The sequence below is a fragment of the Lichenostomus cassidix genome, chromosome 1 (genome assembly GCF_008360975.1).
Source record: "Lichenostomus cassidix isolate B80296 chromosome 1, HeHo_3.0, whole genome shotgun sequence".
NCBI classification, from domain to species: domain Eukaryota; kingdom Metazoa; phylum Chordata; class Aves; order Passeriformes; family Meliphagidae; genus Lichenostomus; species Lichenostomus cassidix.
Genome location: NC_139479.1, coordinates 445,247 through 459,892, shown reverse-complemented (window position 1 = coordinate 459,892; position 14,646 = coordinate 445,247). Strand labels below are relative to the sequence as shown.

The 14,646-nt window shown below is 51.8% G+C and overlaps 1 protein-coding gene across 10 annotated transcripts in view; it reads right to left on the bottom strand.

Annotated features, from left to right (window-relative positions):
* The window catches only part of STIM1 (stromal interaction molecule 1), a 70,046-nt gene that overhangs the window by 25,706 nt on the left and 29,694 nt on the right, over nucleotides 1-14,646 (bottom strand). For all 10 annotated transcript variants that reach the window (XM_085072112.1, XM_085071872.1, XM_085072162.1 and 7 more), the window contains exons 3-6: nucleotides 12,574-12,688; nucleotides 7,419-7,530; nucleotides 6,561-6,676; nucleotides 1,070-1,247 (exon numbers count right to left, since the gene is read on the bottom strand). In XM_085072112.1, coding sequence (XP_084928238.1) covers nucleotides 1,070-1,247; nucleotides 6,561-6,676; nucleotides 7,419-7,530; nucleotides 12,574-12,688 — 521 coding nt within the window. The remainder of the gene's footprint in view (nucleotides 1-1,069; nucleotides 1,248-6,560; nucleotides 6,677-7,418; nucleotides 7,531-12,573; nucleotides 12,689-14,646) is intronic.

The following is a 14,646-nucleotide window of genomic DNA, read 5'->3' as shown; positions in this document are numbered from 1 at the left end:
CCAGAGTGTGTTGGGAAAGCCATAAATGAAAGAGCAGCTCAGTCCAGTGAGCTGGGACTCAACATTCAGCCTTTCCATCAACACCATGGGCAGCATGAATCCCTGCAGGCTGTAATGAGCATGTAGGTGAGAAGTGAGGCTGCAGACCTGGGAATCCATTAGAGATTCCCAAAATCAGGCAGCCTGACATCCTCAGGATGCACTCCTTGGAGCCCTGAGATTGGCCAGGACGAGTACCTGGGATTGAACTCCATGTTCAGTCACTGGGAGTGAAGCCATCAGCTCACAGGGAAACTTAGTTAAAGTTTATCCTCCCAAACTCCACTGAAACCTCACAGAAAACCATTCCAGCCCCAGACTATCCTGCTCTCCTATTTGCTAAATACACCATTAAAATATCCCATTGCCAGAGCACCCCATGGGTTTGCCATCACCAGGGCAGAAGGCTCTTCCCTGTCCTAGGAGATCCCTGTGTCTAGAGGGTCTCTTTGAGTACTTTCTCCCATCAGTAGCTTTCCTGGAACCATTGCAGTAATTCCTGGGAGCAGAGGTTCCATTCATGAGGCTGCAGGATTTCATTCATAAACTGAAAGCCCAGATATTTCTATGTAATAGTTGAAAATTATTTATGTTTTTACTTTCTAAGCAACACTCCTTCACTCAGGTATTGCTTCCCCACACAACTCCAAAAATTCAAGAGCAGCTGTATAAATCCTCTGATAGCTCCCACTGTCCCAACATGCTTTTTCCCTATCAAAAGCCAAGGTGAAACAACCTTGGATGACAAATCCCACATGAGCTGGAATTGCTCCAATTCCACATGAATTGGATTGCATGACAGGAGCAGGGACTGGATGAGCTTTAAGGTCCCTTTGAACCCAAAGCATTCCCTGGTTCTGTGACTGAAAAAACAGCCCTGTGAGCACACACAGATCTTTACTCACAGCCTCCCCACGAATCCCTGCAGGCACCACAACAGCTAAAAAACCAGTATTTCCCGAAATTGAAACGAATAAGAACCGTGCAGGAAGAACTGAGTGCTCCAGCTGGGTGGACAAGGGAAACCTACCGTTCCTGAAGGTCATGCAGAGACTGCTCAGCCCTGTGGAGACCCTCCAGGTCCTTCATCATCTTCTTCATGTGCTCCTTGGAGTAGCGGTTCTGGATGTAGGCGAACCAGCAGCCACCCACGCCGATGACGATGGACACCACCAGCATGAAGTCCTTGAGGTGGTTGTGACGGGTCACTGCAAGAGAGCAGAGACACTGCTGGACTCAAAGAACACAATAATGAACTCTGAAATGCACCAGAGAGGGATAGGAGAACACAGGGCAGTTTTACAAGGAATTGTGGCACGGAATTCACCAAGGGAAACTTCAGTTATGTTGATATTTAAGGGGAAAACCAGAAGCCTGACAACATTTATTGAGTTTGGAGACCAAGCAAAAAGATGGAATTCCAAATCTTCCAATTTGCCTGGCAGTAAGTGGTACAGGAGAGGCTCCACACAGGAACCCCTCCAGGATGGCTGTGATCTCATATGGCAGCAAAGGAAACTAAGAACAAAATAATTACTTGAAAAAACACTGCTGAGATCACAGAGCTGGGGCAGCTCAAGTGTCCAACTGCCAAGTTGCCAAACTTCCCATCAGAATCACAACTCAAAGTGGAAACTCCCTTTTCCAACAGTTAATTCAAAAAAAGGTGTTGATGCATGTGAGAGGATGAAGGTAATTAAGTGGGGGCTCAAGTGCTAAACAAAGCCCAAAAGGATGAGTCAAGCAGAATTTTTTTTACTGTAATTATGTCTCATATCCTCAACCTAGAGTGTGCTGGGAAAGCCACAAATGAAAGAACAGCTGGGAGTCAACATTCAATATCTGCTGGTTTTGAACCAAATGAGGGGAGATTCACCCCAGATATAGGGAGGAAATATCTATCCTGAGGGTGTGGAAGCTCTGGGCCAGGGTGCCCAGAGAAGCTGTGGCTGCCCCTGGATCCCTGGCAGTGTCCAAGGCCAGGCTGGACATTGGGGCTTGGAGCAGCCTGGGACAGTGGGAAGAGGTGGGGGTGGATTAGAAAGACTTTAGGGGGTGGATTAGAAGGACTTCAAGGTCCCTCCCAAGCCAAGAGGTTCTCTGATCACAGCTAAACACGTCTGTCACACTGGCAGAGCTGGGGGGACACAGGAGGAGACCTGGGAGGTGGGAAGCTGAACTGGCAAGGCAGAGCACAGCACAGAGTGACCCAGCTCAAGGGCTGCCCAGCACCCCCACACCAGATGGACACACGAGGGACACTGCTGCAGCTCCCCTGTCCACATGGAGGGGCTTTCCCTGTGCAGGGGGAGGGACAGGACTCCTCCCCAAACACCCAGGAGACACCCAAGCACCACCATCCCCAACATGTGTGATCCATCACTCCCTGAAAACCTCCACTGTAAATTAAACACCAAAAACTAAACAAGGTGAGCGCTGGCCCCACTTCCCCTCCCGGATGGATTAGCACAACATCCTCTTCCGAGGAGCAGATCCTGGCAAGTGGCTGCAGATCCCTAAGGCTGAATGCTCTCAGCTCAGTTTGGAGAGCAGCAGGGCTGACGTGTTCAGGTGGTTTGTGTTCCATCCTCCCACAGCCACCTCAGCTTTGTTCTCCCGCGGGGTTGTTCTCTGCCACAGCCCGGAGCTCAGGCATGTCCAGGAGCTGCTGGAGCAATCCCTGCCAGCCCCACCACACCCTGATCCCTTCTCCTGGTGCCAGCCCTGCTCAGCTCCAGCACAGCAGCACTTGGACAAATCCTTCCTCTTCACCAGCACTTGCTAAGGACAAGGAAACTCAAAGGAGAACTCAGCTTGGATGTAAATGCAGAAGCAAGGAATCCCAAACTGGTTTGGGTTGGAAGGGACTGTAAATCCCATCCAGTGCCACCCCAGCCATGGCAGGGACACCTTCCACTGTCCCAGGCTGCTCCAAGCCCCAATGTCCAACCTGGCCTTGGACACTGCCAGGGATCCAGGGGCAGCCACAGCTTCTCTGGGAATTCCATCCCAGGGCCTCCCCACCCTGCCAGGGAACAATTCCTAATTCCCAAAATCACATCTCTCCCTGCCCTCTGCCATGGGAAGCCATTCCCCCTTTTCCTGGCACTCCAGAGCAGAGGGGCTCAAGCCCTTGGAGCATCTCTGTTTTCCCAACCTCACTGAAGATTTTTTTTTTCTGCTATCTAATCCAAAATGAGGCTCCTGTAAGTTCCAAACCTTCACTCTCTGTTCAATCATCTAACCTCTTTTAAACACACAGCCAAGGCAGACCCACAAACCTGACAGGACATCAAGTCCTGCAGTCAAGAGGAACAACCACAGTCTGTGATAAAACTATACCTGTTCTCCTTCATTTCCCAAAAAAAAAAAAAAAAAAAAGCAAGAGAAGTCAGTGTTCCATGGTGAGCACTGCTATTCCTGCAGCCTTTGCAGGTGTAATGTGTGCCCAGGTTTGTCCAGTGCTGGGAACAGCTGAGGCCACAAGGGAGCAGAACAGGCTGTGCTGCAAGCCAGGGAAATCCAGAGGGATTTAAATCACAATAAACATGACAGGAACAATCTGAGGCTCTGCTGTGGAACAGCAGCAGTGCCATTGGCCTCTGGCTCAGGGCAAAAGGAGCAGCAGGGATAGAGTTTAAACTACACAAAGTTCTGTCCCAGATTCAAAAGCAGCAAATCTGCACCTGCAGAGCCTCCAGCCCTGGGACACCAACAGCAGCAGGATGTGGAGCTGCTGGAGAGTGCAGAGGAGGCCATGGAGCTGCTGCAGGGCTGGAGCCAGGCTGGGAGAGCTGGGGGTGTTTGCCTGGAGGGGAGAAGATCCAGGGAGAGCTCAGAGCTCCTGCCAGGGCATAAAGGAGCTCAAGGAGAGCTGGAGAGGGACTGGGGACAAGGGCTGGAGGGACAGGACACAGGGAATGGCTTCCCAGTGCCAGAGGGCAGGGATGGATGGGATATTGGGAATTAGGAATTGTTCCCTGGCAGGGTGGGGAGGCCCTGGGATGGAATTCCCAGAGAAGCTGTGGCTGCCCCTGGATCCCTGGCAGTGTCCAAGGCCAGGTTGGACATTGGGGCTTGGAGCAGCCTGGGACAGTGGAAGGTGTCCCTGCCATGGCAGGGTGGCACTGGATGGGCTTTGAGGTCCCTCCAATCCAAACCAGTCTGGGATTCCATGTTTCACCTGAAGTTGTGCTATTTTGTGCCAGATAAATTCCTGAACCACAGGAACAGGAGCCCAAAGGGACAGACACAGAAGAAGGAATCTCTTCATCTTGCTTTGATTATAATTGTACCACGCTCCCTTGCACTTGGATTAATTACAGAGCTGAAGTGGTCAGACCTGTTTGCCATAGGAAACAGCAGGGCTGGAGTGTGGCAGTGGGAACCAGACCCTGTGGGATGGCAGGAGCCTGCAGATCCACGTGGAAACTGCCATGGAAAGTGGCTGAAACCTCTGCCACGAGCCAGACATCCAACCCTGGAGCCCTGGGTTGGGAAAAGCTTCACCCAGCAGCAGGAACAGCACTGTGTCCACCTGCTGTGATCCCCAGGACAGCGAGGTGTCTCTGGACTGAGGAGCCTGCAGGATTCCTGGGGCTCCACTCTACACTGCTTTTATACCAGTGGGGAACAGAACTTCAAGAGAGGAGACAAACCCTTAAAACTCTGCACCACATTCCCCTGCCAGCAGCTCAGCTCCCTCTCCACAGGGAGACCCCCAAATCCTCTCCAGAGCCACTTTATCCCCCAGTGGCACCTCCCCGACCCTGGGAAAGGAGCTGGAGCAGAACACATCTGAAACCACCACATCACCATGGTGTAAAAGCAGTTTCTGCAGCTTAAAAGGTCAGTGAGGACTTCCCGAAGCTGCCGGTTGCTGGTGGCTCCTGAAAGGTGTTGTGCAATCCATTCCTGAAGGAATTGGTTCAGATAAACAACCTCTCCCCGTGACTGGAGATAAAGTCATTCAGGTGACCAGAAACTAGCAAACTTTACCTTCTGAAAAGGGATAAATCTCTCCTCCAGGTGTGGATTTAAAAGTGCATTTCCTCTACTCAAATATCTGATGTGTACAGAGTCACAAATCTTGGGATGGTTTGGGTTGGGAGGGACTTTAAAGCTCATCCCATTCCATGGGCAGGGACACTTTCCACTGTCCCAGGCTGCTCCAAGCCCATCCAGCCTGGCTGAAGCACTTCCAGGCCAGAGCTCAGCCATGTGTAAGCAGCCCCTGGATTGGGAGCAGCCTGACCGAGATGGTTCCCTGCACACTTTGATCTCCATGACCCAGGCAGGGTCAGATTGCAGAGCCAAGGAGCCTCAGGGCAGCACAAAACAGCTCCAACGTGGAGAACAACCATTAATCTCAAGCCAGGACAAGCCATTCACTTTGCCATTTACACAGCACCCAAGAACTCTGGAAGAATTCCACCTGCAGCACAGGAGGTGCTGGGCTGGGGCTGCTGTTGGAGGAGCTCACCCAGGATGGCTCCACCAGCCCTGGCCAGGCCACCAACACACCAAAAAGCTTCACTTTTAACATGGGCAATAAATAAAAACCAAACCATGCCTGCACAAAAAGAGGATTTTCAATAACTGAGAAAAAATGGCTGATTGTACAATCCAGGCTTGTGACTCCTTTCCTATGGCTCTGCCAAGCCTCACACAGTGGTTCACAGTGCACAGGCAGTTTTCCCAGGATTGGGCTGGGAATGGCTGGAGAGCAGCCCTGGGGAGAAGGATGTGGGGCTGCTGGTTGTGAGAGAAGCAGGACATGCCCTGGCCACGATCCAGCCTGGGATGCCAAAATTGCTGTGCTGATCCTCCAGCATAGGCAGCAGCAAAGGGGGGATTTTACCCCTCTGCAGCCAAAGCCCAGGAGAAAGGCAGGGCAGGGAGGGAGAGACAAAAGCACCTTCAATGGGTAGCAGCCACAGCCAGAGGGAACAGATGCAAAGGGAGCACCTGAAGCATGGAGATGGCGTCAGAGAGCTTGAGATCCTGATAAGGCATCAAAGGAGCCCAGTTCCTCACATCAGCCATCCTAAATTCCTTCCCATCCAGCCTGCTGCTCCTTCCCTCCTCCAAAGGTTGGTAATCCACAGCCTGAATCACCAGCAGAGCCCCAGGAAAGCCCAGGATGTGATGGAGCCCCAGGACATGGCAGCAGCTCCCCTGGGAGCAGAACCACTGCTTTCCAACACCTCATCCCCCACCAACCAGCAGCACCACAGGAGGGTTTTACCCCATGGCCAATCCCAGCAGGATGGTGGGGCTGAACTTCTGGAAATGCCAGCCCAGGATGCCTCCAGGCTGCAGAGCTGCTGCCATAAATCCAGAGACAGCCTGTTCCTGCTCTGGGGGAATTGTGCTGGGCTGACTGCCCTGGGTGAGGCTGCACTTTGGGTCACCCAAAGTGGCTCTGGTGACCAACCTGAGCACACACAGCTCCTCATGCCCAAGGATTTGATGGCCTTGGGGGCCTTCCCAAGCCCAGCAGCTGGAATTTGGGTACTCACGGAGAGGAGGCCCGAAGAGCACAGTGTCCAGAGCCTTGAGCTGCAGCTTCTGCCGGTGGCTGCGGTCGGTCATCTTGAGCACTGTCCCCATCATCGTGACGTTGTTCACTGCCAGCCTGCACAACGGGGGACACAATGAGCTGTGGGCACATCCATCAGGAGTTATGGAGATACCCAGGGCCTGGGAGCTCCCTGCTACCAGGGCAAACCCCCCAGTGTTGCTGTCTCTGACCCAGGGTGTCTCTAGGACCATTTGCAGCAGCATTTTTGGGACTGGGAAGGAGCAGGAAAAACCAAGGCCAGGCCTAATTCATTAATCCTGACAGCATAAGGGACTGATTTCCCATCAAAACTCATTTTTTGGTGTCCTACCAATCATTTATAACTATTTTTAAACCAAATCTCCATTGTCTTTGCATCTTGTGTCACAGACCATAAACCACAGCTCTTCCTTGGAAGAAATGTGGACACAACATGTGCTGCCTCAAAAACATCCTCATTTGATTCCCAGTTAATCCCTCCTTCCCAGCCAGTCTAAAAGCCCCATTTTCAGTGACAAGAACCTTTATCCAAAAAGTGGGTATATCCAACCCAATGTCCAACCTGGCCTTGGACACTGCCAGGGATCCAGGGGCAGCCACAGCTTCTCTGGCAATTCTATCCCAGAGCCTCCCCACCCTCCCAGGGAACAATTCCTTCCCCATATCTAACTCAAATTTCCCCTATTTTCACTCACAACTGGAGCAGAATAGGAATCACATTGGGCACTTCCGTTGATGAGAGGAGCTGACTCCTGCCAGGCCCTGGTTCTCTCATCCCACAGGGACACTGTGGGCACTGACCCAGCATGGCACTGACCTGGGCATGGCGTGGCCGCTGAGCTGTAGCTTCCGGAAGGTCTCCTCATACTGGGGCAGCTCCACGTAGGAAATGAGCCACTGCACCACCTCGTCCACTGTCCAGTTGTACACTGGGGAGCACAAACAGCCAAACAGCTCATCGTGAGTGCTGAGCCACTGGAATTGGCATGAAATATCAGTGAGTCACAGGTTTGGGTTGGAAGGGACCTTAAATCCCATCCAGTGCCACCCCAGCCATGCAGGGACACCTTCCACTGTCCCAGGCTGCTCCAAGCCCCAATGTCCAACCTGGCCTTGGACACTGCCAGAGATCCAGGGGCAGCCACAGCTTCTCTGGGAATTCCATCCCAGGGCCTCCCCACCCTCCCAGGGAACAATTCCTTCCCAGTATCCCATCCATCCCTGCCCTCTGGCAGTGTGACACTCCAGGCAATCCTGCAGGACCTCAGCCTCCCCCTCGTGGGACTATTTTTGCCCATCTGTTCTGTACAGACTCAGAGAACTCCTGAGATTCTGCTGCTCCACAGACCCCACATGCTGTAGGAAGAGCTGCCTGGAGCTTTCCCAGTGACACCAGACCTTTCCTGGGGTTCATTTTACACTGTGCTCCTATCCCAGCTCCTGACATTAAAACATGCAATGAGGCCATCAGATAGAGGAGCAGCAGAGGCTCCACCTCCTGCCATGGCACCAGCAGGGCCCAGGCCTGGCATCTTGGCAGGGCCAACACCCAAAGCACTGCAGGTGACAGCTGCAATCATGGTGATCCTGCTGCCTCCAAGCCCCCAACAGGGAATGTTCATCCTCATCTCTTGCCCAAAGTCCCAGAATTCTGAGGTCAGCTCCAAAAGCCTCACCCCCTGCTCCAGAGCTATGGATCCCTGGCAGTGTCCAAGGCCAGGTTGGACATTGGGGCTTGGAGCAGCCTGGGACAGTGCAAGGTGTCCCTGCCATGGCTGGGGTGGCACTGGATGGGATTTAAAGTCCCTTCCATCCCAAACCAGTCTGGGATTCTGGAATTCTCTTTGAGCTTAAGACTTCAAAAAGCTCATATGGAGCAATGCTGGGAGAAAACTACTGGAAGCAGGTTGAGAAAAGATCTGTGGGAGGAGGTGGAGCAGGTGATGCAACCCAAGTGAACCAGGTGAACTTTGCTCCTTAACCTCCCCCCTGGGCATCTGTGGATTATTTCTGGAGCTGTCACACAGCTGTCACACAGCTCCAGAGCCATACATGAGAGAACCTCAGGAAACCAAGCTCCTGCCTTTGCCATTTTGTTGTGCTGTACTTAGAGCAATGCTCTTGAGGCAAAGACAATCCCAGAGTCCCACCCTGGTTTGGATTGGGAGGGACCTTAAATCTCATCCAGTGTCACCCCTGCCATGGCAGGGACACCTTCCACTGTCCCAGGCTGCTCTAAGCCCCATCCAAACTGGCCTGGGACACAGCAGATGGTTTTATTGGACAGCAGGGGCTTTGTTACACTTTAATTTCTCATCCTGTGTCCCTGCTCAGCTCCTCCCCAGTTCAGCAAGCCCTGGCGCTGCACTGGGAATCACCCAGGGGTGACAGTCCCCTCCTGACACCTCTGTGCCCATCAGCCCTGCATCCCTGGCTCTCTCAGCAGCAGCCAGGAGAGGAAAAGTCCCCTTTTCCCTGCCTCTGAGGGCTGCACAGCTCTGCTGGAATGTCAACACCGACTGGGCCCACAAGTATGAGAAACATCTTCCCAAGCTCCAGGGATCCAACGCCTCCGACTGCCAGCTGAGGGATGAGGGAGCTCAGGGAGGAGGGAGCTGAGGGATCTGGGGGAACTGAGGGAATAGGGAGCTGAGGGATGAGGGATCTGAGAGAGATGAGGGATGAGGGAGCTCAGGGAGAAGGGAGCTGGGAGAGATGAGGGAGCTCAGAGAGCTGACTGAGCTGATGAAGCTGAGGGAGCTGAGATGAAGGAGCTGAGAGAGATGAGGGATCTGAGATGAGCTCAGAGAGCTAATTGATTTGATGAAGGTGAGGGAGCTGACAGAGAAAAGGGAGCTGAAGAAGCTGAGGAAGTTCACAGAGCTGGGGGAGATGAAGGAGACAGAGCTGAGAGAAATGAGATGAGAGATGACAGATCTCAGAGAGATGAGGGAGCTGAGAGAGATGAGGGAGCTCAGAGATGGAGCTCAGAGAGCTAACTGAGTTGATGAAGCTGAGAGAGTTCACAGAGCTGATGGAGCTGACAAAGCTGAGGGAGTTGAAGCTGAGGGAGATGAGGGAGATGATGGAGCAGAGGAGAGCTCAATGCTGAGCAAGGACAGCAAGGCTCCACAGGAAGGTGCCATCCCCATGGACACTGGCACGGTGACTCAGCTGCAGGGTGGCACAGGCGAGGCCACCAACCTGCCCTGGCTGCAGGGAGCTCCTGAGAGCTCCTGGTCACTGTCCCACACACTGGGGACACCCGTGGCTGTGGGCACAAGCAGGATATTGAAGATGGAGGGAGCGGGAGAAGGACATTCCCTGGATGGTGGCATCACCAGTGCTGAGCCACATGGCACAAGGCCACGTCCCCAGCCACCAGCACAGCAGGCCCTGGGCTCCTCTGCAGCCCCTGCCTCCTCTCACTGCCACACCCAGAGGTGCTTATTGGGAAGAAACCCCTGAGAACCAAGCTTGCATGCACAAGCACCCAAGATGAGCAGACCCTGCCCTGCATCCTCATCCCCAGGGGCTGATCTGATAAATTGGTATTTCCATGGCTCTGGCAGAGCCAGGCTCACCCATAGCTTCATCTGCCACATCCAGCACCTTGGAAAGGCATCACAGCCTTTATCTCCTCAGATAATTAAGGGGCAGAAATAATATTTTACTTTCCACATGTGACTAGGAAGAGCAGCAATGGAAAGGAGGAAAAGCAATGGCTGGATAACAGATGCAAGGAGCACAGCCACCCCATCCCTGTGGGATGTCAGTGCCCTTCACAGCTGCTTTTCACACTCACAGCAAGGAGCACACCTTTCCTACAAGCCTCATGCCAGTTTCATTACTTCAGTTCAAACTCCAAAATCAGGCTTCACATATCCCTGGAAGTGTTCCAGGCCAGGCTGGAGCAACCTGGGGCAGTGGAAGGTTCCCTGCCTGGCAGGGAGTGGGACTGGATGGGCTTTTTAAGGTCCCTCCCATCCCAAACTCTGTGATTCCATGACATCAGAGCAGCCTTTAGAAACCAGTAACTTATTCTATCAGCCAGATCTACAGGATGATGAAAGGGAAAGTGAGAGCAGGAACTAAATCCAACACTGGGACACCTGCTATGCCATGGCAGCTCTGCCAGAGACGTGGCAGGTCCTGTGTGTGCCAAAGGCAGGGACAGAGCCAAGGCAGCTCAGTCATGAAAGGGCCTGGGGAGTATCATGGGACGTTCTCCTCCATCCCTTAATGATTTCTACTCTTTCCCAGCTGACATTAAAATATACTCCAGGCAAAGCCATCTATAAACAGCCCTGTAATGGGGTAAATATTTCTTCCACGAGGAGTTCTTGGACACAGAGACAGAAGGGACTCAGAGCCATGGAATCACAGCATCCTCGAGGCTGGAAAAGCCCTCTGAGCCCACCAAGTCCAACCATCCCCAGCACTGCCGAGGCCACCACTGGCCATGTCCCCAAGTGCCACATCCACAGGGCTGTGAAATCCCCCCAGGATGTGACTCCATCCCTGTCCTGGGCAATTGATCCACTCCTAAGTGATTCAGACAAGAATTTCCAACACATCCTGTCCAGCTCCATGGCAGAGAGAGTCTGGTCTGGGATAAACAGCTCTGGAATCATCATATAGAATATCACAGACTGGTTTGGGCTGGAAGCGACCTTAAATCCCATCCAGTGCCACCCCTGCCATGGCAGGGACACCTTCCACTGTCCCAGGCTGCTCCAAGCCCCAATGTCCAGCCTGGCCTTGGACACTGCCAGGGATCCAGGGGCAGCCACAGCTTCTCTGGGAATTCCATCCCAGGGCCTCCCCACCCTGCCAGGGAACAATTCCTTCCCAATATCCAACCCAAACCTATAATTTTTCAGTTTGAAGCCATTCCCTGTGTCCTGTCCCTCCATCCCTTGTCCCCAGTCCCTCTCCAGCTCTCCTGGATCCCCTTCAGGCCCTGGCAGGAGCTCTGAGCTCTCCCTGGATCCTTCTCTTCTCATGCACAGCCCCACTGTATTTTCCATCCATCCTTCCAATGCTGCACCTCAGTGTCCATTTAGTCCTCCTGGGAATGTCCCAACTCCCTACAGCTGAATCCACAGAGCTTTGGGAACACAGAGCACATCCCACCCTGAGTAACTGAAGGGCTAAGACCAGAAAAAATTATACAAACAAGACACAAATAAGAAGTGGAAATTTCTGTGGCTGATGAACTGATTAGAAGACTAAAATCCAATATTTTAAGGAATGGACATTGATAGAACTCATCTTTTAGAGATGAGGAGCACTGAAGAAAATAGGATTAATAATTTCTGTGGAAATTCTGTGTGAAAGCCCTGGGGAAGCACTTGCCAATCTTAAAAGTTTGTTCCAAGATTCCCAAGTTTCAGGAAGTTTCTCACTAGAGGCTGAACTCTCACCACCTCCCTGGGTGCTGGGATGAATAACAGCATTTTGGAAGAGCTTAAAAGCTATTTCTACATGGACTGTACTTATGACACTTCCTGGATTTTATTCCCTTTTTTTTCACTAAGAGAAGGAGCTTTTCAGGTTCAGAAAACTTTTCCTAAGGAAAACATAAATTGCAGGAAAACTCCCATGCAGCTCTGTTGAATATTTAGGATGTTATTACCCCATTAAAATTCCATCTGAAACTTGGTGTTTGAAGGAGAACCTGGACTTGGACAGCATTTGGCTCTATTTAACACACATTTCTAGGGCAGAGGAACAAAACAATAATTGATATTTTAGTGGCCATGCTCAGGTGCAGGACTGTTAACAGTTTGGAAGAACCAAGCCCAAGGAAATCCTGCAAATCCACCCCAAAAAAGGAAGAGTACAAGGGCTGGTACAAAGCAGGAAAAGCAGTATATTCCTTCTGAGAGCACTCTCTGCCCAGGGCATCTGAAACCCAAACTATTGCCACTGTTGGGAAAGGGTTTCTTGGATTTTTGCCCTTTTTTTACCTTCAGATGTTTTCCAAGCCTTCCAGAGATCTTCCACACTGATGAGTTTGTCTTCTCCATGGAAGGTGCTGTGCTTGACTGCTGGGTCATGGTAATTCAAGTCTTCCCTCAAGAACTAGGAGAGGAATTAACAGCAGGATTAGGCTTTGCTTCATCTTTGGGAGATGAGGAGCATTAAAAAAAATTCTGAATAGTAATAATTTTGATGGAAAAGTCCTAAGAAATCTGAATAAATAAAAAAATTTAAAAATATAAATATAAAGGATATGTAAGATATGTAAGATACACATATCTGTATTTTATAGATGTAAGTATATTCCCTGCTGTACCCCTGAATATTTCTGTTCCTGGGAAGACCAGACAGGAACTATTCAGTAAGTAAATATGTTAAATTCATTTTAATACAGAGAATGCATAATTAATTAGAACCATGGAGTTTGGGATACCAGCTTTTTCTTTGAATTATAACATCACCAAAAATTCACCTAAATGGCACAATGGAACCAATGTCAATGGAGTAAGAATCCCAAAATTATTACTGGATTTGATCTGCACCTTCAAATCCAACCTGGAACAAATGTCATGAGGAGGAGAGGGATGCAGTTGCACTGAAAAATATAGATAAATATAAATATCATAGCTCAGTGGGTGCCCAGAGAAGCTGTGGCTGCCCCTGGATCCCTGGCAGTGTCCAAGGCCAGGCTGGACATTGGGGCTTGGAGCAGCCTGGGACAGTGGAAGGTGTCCCTGCCATGGCTGGGGTGGCACTGGATGGGATTTAAAGTCACCCCCAGCACAAACCAGACTGTGAAATGCAGCAGCAGGAGAACCACAGTGCCCAACAGGTGGATAATTCTCCATAATAAAGGATAATTCCCCATTCCCACCCCTCAGGACATGATCCCCACACAGGCAGCTTTATCCCTGAGCTCTTCCATGTGCAACAGGATTATATCCATGTAAAAGTCATCTCTGGATCTGGTGCTCAACACCAGATAGGGCATGAAAAGGATCTGGGATAGCTTTACATTCCAGGCTGCCTGCAAATCCACTGCAGGTGCTGCCGAGGCCACCGCAGGTCCTGCAGCTCCAGCCTGCCCTGCTGCCCAGAAACTGCCACGGAAAACATGGAAATCAGGAAAACTGGGGAATTGCTGCCTTGAGCAGGGCAGCTGCAGCAGGGCCTGTGACCTGGGGCTCCAGCTGTGCCATCCCTGGCCAAGAGGTGTCCATGTCACCCCGGCTGGTGACGCCGTGCCCGAGCGGGAAGGCGGCAATGTCACCAATGTCACCAATGTCACCGGCCCTGCTCCAGCTCCTGCCGGCAGCAGGGATCAGCTGCTGCTCTGTATATTTAGCTCGGGGAGCACAGAAAGGAAAAGTGATCCCTCAGCTTCCCTTGGGCACACAGTGGCCAAAACAAACCCCAAGGACTCGGTGGAGGGGACAGAGCTGGGCAGGGGGACATCCCGATAAATGAGCAGGGAGAGGATGCAGGATGGGGCTGGAGGAGCTGGGCTGTGCCCACCAAACCCCAAAGAGACCTTAAAGCCCACTTCCCAGCAGTACCTTTAGGGGAAAAGACAAAATCATGGAATGCCAGACTGGTTTGTGTGGGAAGGGACCCCAAAGCCCACCCAGGTCCATGGACAGGGGTGGAATCCACTATCCCAGGTTGCTCCAAGGCTCCCAGATGCTCCAAACCCCAGGCACAAGAACCAATGTTCCAAGTATGAACCTCCTAGCAAAGCACTTCCAAATGTTAAAGATGGAGCTGCTCTGCAGCCAGGCTGGGAGAGCTGGGAATGTTCACCTGGAGAAGGGAAGGATCCAGGGAGAGCTCAGAGCTCCTGCCAGGGCCTAAAGGGGCTCCAGGAGAGCTGGAGAGGGACTGGGGACAAACTTGTCAGCTGAAGGCACTCTCAGAAATTAGCAGATCCATGAAGTGGGATTTTTCTGGCGTTTTTTTTGCCCACAGATTTACAGAATCTGCTGAGTTGGAAAGGACCCAAAAGGATCATCGAGGGCAAGTCCTGGCCCTGCACAGCCCCAGCAATCCCCCCTGGGCTCGGG